The sequence below is a fragment of the Atta colombica genome, unplaced genomic scaffold, assembly GCF_001594045.1.
Source record: "Atta colombica isolate Treedump-2 unplaced genomic scaffold, Acol1.0 scaffold222, whole genome shotgun sequence".
NCBI lineage: Eukaryota > Metazoa > Arthropoda > Insecta > Hymenoptera > Formicidae > Atta > Atta colombica.
In genome coordinates, this window is record NW_017259319.1 from 776,611 (window position 1) to 784,006 (window position 7,396).

The 7,396-nt window shown below is 34.2% G+C and overlaps 2 protein-coding genes across 3 annotated transcripts in view; both read left to right on the forward strand.

Annotated features, from left to right (window-relative positions):
• The window catches only part of LOC108687965 (endocuticle structural glycoprotein SgAbd-1-like), an 11,995-nt gene extending 8,964 nt beyond the window's left edge, over positions 1–3,031 (forward strand). Inside the window, exons 3-4 of one of the 2 annotated variants that reach the window (XM_018194013.1) lie at positions 698–972; positions 2,615–3,031. In XM_018194013.1, coding sequence (XP_018049502.1) covers positions 698–972; positions 2,615–2,619 — 280 coding nt within the window. In that variant the 3' untranslated portion in view covers positions 2,620–3,031. Of the gene's footprint in view, positions 1–697; positions 996–2,614 lie in introns of those variants that run through there. The other variant, XM_018194012.1, reaches the window with a different exon arrangement.
• Positions 3,032–6,161: 3,130 nt separating this feature from the next.
• On the forward strand, positions 6,162–7,223 carry LOC108687966 (endocuticle structural glycoprotein SgAbd-8-like). The gene is made up of 2 exons (XM_018194014.1): positions 6,162–6,211; positions 6,645–7,223. The coding sequence occupies exon 2, from the start codon at positions 6,646–6,648 to the stop codon at positions 7,042–7,044; it is 399 nt and encodes a 132-aa protein (XP_018049503.1). The 5' UTR covers positions 6,162–6,211; position 6,645; the 3' UTR covers positions 7,045–7,223.
• The last annotated feature ends 173 nt before the right edge of the window (positions 7,224–7,396 follow it).

Sequence of the window (7,396 nt, forward strand, 5' to 3'; positions counted from 1 at the left end):
TTTATGTAACATACAAATAATCAAAAATCTTATATTTGTGTTCCTATTTTTTTTTGCTTTTTAAATTTTGTTTTTTATTCTTTTTAAATTTCTCTTACATATAACTCTCTTACGTGTATCTGTTAAAGTCGCACAAAAACTATAACTGTATTTAGATACTGAAAAAAGCAGACCAATTTATGCAGAAAAATAAACACGTAACGAGTTGAATCTAATAAATTTATCAAGTTTTCTCAAAATTCTCAAAATTCTCTTTCAAAATTCTCAAGTTTTACAGAAATGACATTCATATAAGTTATTATACTCAACAAAAACTATTATTATTATTATTATTAGACATCGAGAGCGAACCTACCGAAAAACTATATCGATGATTTGATGTGATAATATCGTCGCTTTACAAGTGATTTAAATACTTCAAGAATAAAATCCGTTGAATAGATTCTGAAAAAAAGATTGTACGTTAACTTAAATGATAGAAGACAGATGATAACGGGATTAACGAACAGCTGATGTGTTATATGAAAGAGATTGTACAATAAACAAACTTATCGCACATTCCACACATAAGAGAATTTTTTTAACACCACGATTTCACCGCTACGTTATTCTCAAAACTTATATATATACTTATATATTTATAATAAAAATATTTGTCTGATGTTGTTTATTATGTCACATGTCGTTTATTCCGCAGCTTTGAGACGAGCAATGGGATCAGCCATCAGGAAAGAGGCGAGCCAAAACAAGTGGAACAAGAGACACCAGTAGTCTCGCAGGGCTCGGATCAGTATGTGGCACCAGACGGTCAACAGGTCAGCATCAATTGGGTAGCGGACGAGAATGGTTTCCAAGTGCAGGGTTCTCACATCCCCACGGCGCCGCCTATTCCGCCAGAAATCCAAAGGGCGCTGGAATGGAACGCCGCTCACCCCGAGGAAGACGACGGCGGTCAGAGACCACCAGGAAGAGGTGAGAATCGTATGGTTAAATAATGAAGAATCCTGAACTCGTGTTCGCGTCAGTATCTGAATTATGAAATTAACACAAAAAAAATAATGATACATCCGTCGGTTTGACACAATGACACTTCGAGATTTGTAAATATTAAATAAAATTTTTTTCTTAATATCTGATAACGATTTAATTTGACACTAAATGGTTAAATAGAATTTTTTTAGAATGAGATTTTTTTCAGTTTCAAAAGCAAAAACAAATATTTTTTTGTTCATTGTGAGAAATATGCGAAATTGCGAAAAACATGCTCACACGGAGTCAATGTATAAGATTTATCGCGAGGTCGAGAATACAATTAGGGGAGATTAATAATCAAGTGTGTGACTTCAAAAGGCACGGTGTTTGAAACAGCGTTTCTAACCCTCGAGGAATATCACTCGCGTGACCGCATCGCGCTACATGAAAATGAAGTTTCTTTGTGTCTCAACCGGAGGTTTAATTAATTTCGTAAGTGGAAGAAGCGCCTTCGTCTGGAGTGAACGATTAACAGCGCGGTTTTTCTTTTTGTTTCTCGCTAAAATTCCGCTGTGCGATTCTTCTGCGAAAGGGAAACGGTTGACCAAAATAACCGAATTACCGCACGACGCAAGACACACGACTTTCGAGGGATAAGCCGAACGGCAAAAAAGTCGCAGCAGATCCCGTGAAATTGATTTATGTCGGACGATTCCGATAGTCGTTTCTCCCTGCAACCCGTTTTGATCAAGCAGCCATTTAAATTTCCCTGTGCGTTAAGCGACGCCTCATCCTCTGTTTCCGACAAACAGTTGAGGAGAGGGTGAGGGTAAATCAGTTTACTCAATCGCAGTTCGGCGGCCGGCAGTAGCTCACCGAGACTCGCTGTGGCACCGTTTAATTCACTTTGGTCCTGAACTCGAAATTGAAATTGGCCCGAATACGGGCGCACCGGTGAACCGAAAATATCTTTGTGGCGACCATGTACTGGGAACGAAAACAATTTCGACGTACGTTAACCGCTTTTACGGAGTAAAATCTGGTTATTTCGCCTACGGGAGAATATATGCTGTTGACGTCGGAAGACTTTCATATTTCCTTGATAAATAAAAGTTCAGCTCAGAATCTGATTTATAAAGAAACGGATTCTCTTTAGGATAGGTTGCGAGTCGACAGGGATGTAATTGCGAGTGTCCTTGTAATCTAAATTTCTTCCCGCGCGTACCATTATCTTAAGACTATGGCACACGAAAACAACACTTAAAAGCAGTAAAACGTAAACGGTAAACAAATCAACATTTGCTAACATTTACTTTCTTTACTATGATTGTCCGATTCATTTTATTATTTACGTCCTATTATACGTATTGCCAGGGACTTTATATTTTATCAAGTTTCGCATTCATTAACTTCTTTTAAAACTAGCTTGTTTTAGGAGTGCTTTATATTGACGATTTAATTTACAAAATCAGTTTATATCTTACTGTATCTTACGATTTCTTTATCTATACATGCACAAAGTATACATAATAAAGTGTCTTTCTGTAATTGTATTATTACTAGCTACCGTAGCCGACTCTCTGCAACGCGGCTATGTTAAATATTTCAGGGCCCGTTCCTCACAGTCTTCTTTCTGTTGCAGGTTAATCAGCCCAACTTTACCTCAAACGTGACCTGATTCCGAGCCAGCTTGCCATGGACAGAACCGACCCCGAGCTTTCGAAACACAAACACAAATAAAAATAAATATAGTGTGGTATATTAATCTAGGATACAAACGTAACACGAAGACAAGGCATGAGACACCGGTCTATAATAAGCTATGTACTCCCGAGATGATTCTTTATCTTACCTGTATAGATGAAAAATAAAGCGCACTGTTCAGCAGTTCATCGAGGCAAAGAGATGCCCGTGCCCCGATGCACGCGCGTCGTCTCCGCACGCAAGAAACGAGAACGACACGCGCGTGCGAACCCTTCATGCGTGCGTCGAACGTTAATAGTATATATGTATACTTAACTTGTGATTTTTGTATATAAATAAAAGCGTTTTGCCCAAATTGGAAATATCTTATTTTAACTATACTTGCTTCCTTTGTTTTCCACCTTTGTTATCCACTGCTGTCCCTTTTCTTCTGAAAAAATTAATATTAGAGAAAGTTAGGAAAGAAAATAATAATATAATAATTAATTTTGTTAAATTGAAATCAATTCACATTTTTTTAAATGTTACGTATTACTTTTCATATTTATTAGCAGACTGTGATAACATTTGAATTTTACATTACTCTCTGAAACTATAACTATCTTTCTTACTATCTTGTAATAAAACTTTTCTATGGATTTATTTTCTTTCTCTTATCGTATAGTAATATCGTAAAGAAACTCCGAGAGAGGAAATGGCGCAAGCGCTCTTTGGAATAGTTCTTGAGCCACTTTCGATCGCGCAAATTGTTTTCTGGCTCTTTATTTTTTACGAGAACGTGCATTCTCCAACGTGCGTTCTCCAATAAGAACGTTCATTCTCCAGTCTGTTATTTAGATATCAGGCTTCTAGAATTGCGTGCGCACAGATAATTTTACAAGGAGAAGAGGTTGTCGCGTTTTACAAATATGATATACTTCATATTGGCCATAAAACGACATAAGTATAAGTGAATGCTAAATAATAGCTAGAATGTACGCGCGCGCGCTTTTACGTCATAAAAATATTTCCTCTTCATGCCGCTCGCTCTCGCCACAGAAAGGTTAAAAACTGCAAATATGTCTTCGCGCCGTTATTATGCAATTTTGCCTCGTGCAGATTTTCAATCTGCCCATCCTCCGGAGTAAATGTTACATCGTCGGGCGCAAGTAAGCCTGGCATACCTGCCAACAAGCCTCACTTCAACAATGAGTGTTAAATAAAAAAAGTCAATAACTTGAATTGAGGTACTATTATATCGCAAAGAGTGTCGCGGGAAAGCTTCGGCTTCGGTTTTTAATGACCCTTCTACGAAATACATATCGCTATGATGCGTATCCTGTTACGAGTATCAGGTACATTTATGGCAACTGACAAGGTAATTCAATAGTGAGTAATGAAATTGTATTACGCAAGCGATCGAAGAAAACCACTAAAATGAAATGTCCAGTAAACGTGACATAATTCTTTCTATGTAATAACATTGCATTTACCTATACCATTTCGATAATAAATAGCTTTCGATTATCTCGCTTTCATCAAGCTTGTATGTTTTTCATCGTAATTCAAATGTGTGCGATGTACATTTACATAATTAAAACATTTATACAAAAATCATATAGACTTCAAATATTACAATTACATTTAAATGTTTAACATTGCAAATCGTTTTTATTGTTGCGGAAGATAATCTTTTTATAGGATAAATTCATTTCAAAGAATGAACGATTAATGATATTTTCTTTTATTAGAATTAGAATCGATTAGCGATTAAAATTGAGAATTGATGAGCAACTTTAAAGTAATTTTCTAAATATATTATTTGCTATTTCAATAACTATTTAAAATTTACATCTTTTCCGAAGAAATTGCTATTCTTATGAACATTAACTTTAAAATTAATTAAGTTTTAATATGTCTGCATCTTTTTCTGGATTATATATACACTTTATGTACGAAAGAGGAAACAAAAAATCAAAAGGAAAATACGAATTGATTTTAAAGTCAATGTTGCATATTTTCGAAAACAACGATTAAGCATGTATTAGACCTACGGTCCCTGCAAAGCAAATTAAATTTGGAAGTATGTTTAATATTTATATTTCAAATAAACTATATAGATATGAAAGTTGTGTAAATAAAATTATATTTTTGTTCAATAATACATTTTTGTAGTTTATTTATTTTATTTGTTATTATTCTTATTGTTAAAAATTAAAATTTTTTAAAACGACAAAAAAATTTACATTTTTCTTTTATAAGTATTTTAAATATTCACAGTAATTTATGCAAAGTTTCATTGTGATTCACTGATTAGTTATAAAGCTATGTTAGTTGTAAAGATTAGTTATAAAGATATGATTAGTTAAGATAGAACAAATAAATATTTTGTTTATTTACTGGACAACTAGTTCATGTATCGCAATGTAACTCTACATAAATAATCTTTAATAAAATAATGTACTCATATTAAAAAATTGAGATTTTTATCATTTATTTTATAATACATTTCCATATATTTTTATTATAGAGTACAGATTAAAAACATACTATTATTTATTAAAATAACTTATGATCCAGATAGCAAACCGTCACCAAATTTGTCATATTATTCTTAAATGTGATTTAGAATATTCTGTAATTTTTACGTAATTTTATTATCATTTTGAAAAAATATATAAAACATCCTTAATAGTTTTGTATAATAAAATAAATAGGCGAAAAACACATCTCAATGAATGCAAATCAATTTTTAAGAAACATGTATCACTTAATGCTTAATAAAAGACGTGATTATAAAAGAATATAAATGATCGCAAGAAAGCTAGATGTGCACGAAAATTGCAACAAAAGAATTTTAGGGATAAACGAGCTAATGACCCATCGTACGTCGCAGCTGTCGAGCGTTAACGATAAAAAATCATCCGAGGGCAATGCACATCGATCGCGAAAGGAATCCCGAGGAAAAACGAGTGAATATACAATACATACGTTTCAAAGGTTAAAACACTACGTGCATTTGCAACGTACTTAAACTCTGTATCTATTTATATATATATCTTTGTATGGAAATTCTCTCAAACAACTGCGGTATGTATAACTTTTTTTTAACTTATTCAAAAATTATAAAAATTAGTGAGAAATTTTGAAAAATCTACACTACAATTTCTACATCTAAATCTACATTACACATAAGATTCCGTTCACGTGGCATTTGCAATGTCTTTTTGCTAATCCCGAAAAATAATCGTTACATTTAAAATGTTAATGCTAAATTAATGATAACACGATAAAGTAAGAGTGAAATGAAAATGTAATGACAGAAGCGCAGAACTTCGACTATCACGACATAAATGAGAATAAAGCTTACGGGCATAAAAGAATTTCTTTTGCAGTATGCATCGGTCTATAATAAAGATTCGAACCGGTATCATCGTGGCATTTGAAATAATAAGCCGATAGCACAGGGCATTGCTATCTATAAAAGGAGGACGCGGCGGATAAACGCTCGTCAGTAGTACCGTGCACGCAATATCTGGAAAACGAAGCAGTTGAGGTAAGAGTCTCGCAGAATCGCTTGTCAGTCAAATTTTAAACGGCGCTATATTAACCGTTGTTCTTTTATATAATTCAATAAGCTTCAACAAATTTCAAAATTATTTGATACGAACTTCTCATTTACCATTTCAAATTACACTTGCCAACAGCTTTTACACGAAAATTCGATATACTAAATAAATACTAAATAAATGAAACTCGTAAATCTCGATAGGTCACAAAGGGAAAATTTATAATTCTCGTGCTTTATTTCTAGTATTTCATTTATAAATTTTTTTTATTACTTTATAAATTTTGTTGTTTGAAAAGCAATTGTTGATCAAACTTTGTAATAGGAATTTTAATACAAATTTATATATCACAAACAAAAGTAGATGCAGTTTGTTATCAGGCGATAGACGAATTTCTAATCTATTTTCGATCCTATCCAGGATGAATCCGCATTTAATTATCTTGCTGAGCCTGGCGGCGGTAATATCGGCAGCAAATGAGCCGATAGCCATAGTCAAGCAGGAACAGGACATCAGCCCGGATGGTAGTTACTTTCTGAAATGGGAGAGCGCCAATGGTATTACCTTTGAGGAGCAGGGCGTCCAGAAGAATTCTGGCCAGAAAGACAAGGAGGCTGAGGAAGTACATGGCAAAGCGTCGTGGACCGCGCCCGACGGGCAGAAAATTAATCTCGGCTGGCAGGCAGACGAGAATGGTGCCGTTTTCCAAGGAGCACATCTACCGACCCCGCCACCCCCGCCGGCAATTCCGCCTGCCATCCAGCGAGCTCTTGACTGGATAGCCACTCACCCCTATCAGGGCGAGAAAAACAAAGTGTAATTGATGCAGTTCTTGCTACAGATATGTTGAAGATTCGTACTTCACTATCATATGTTTAGCTTGACATTGAATGTAAAAAGACAAGTTTGTATAAAAATGTCATATGCTGAAGGAAAATGTGATTTAATTTCCGATTTCTCATCAACCATTCTTGTCGTAATAAAATTATATTGTTTTAAGTGTGTGTTGTTTAAGTGTACCCCCGTAAAGTGCGATCAATTATAATTGTGATATCGCATTGTGTTTGGACAAATGCGATATTGACAGATATGTTTAGGAATAAATAGACTTATGATTAGTTACAAAATCATTAAAATTGATAATAGCTCTAATATATATATATATATATATA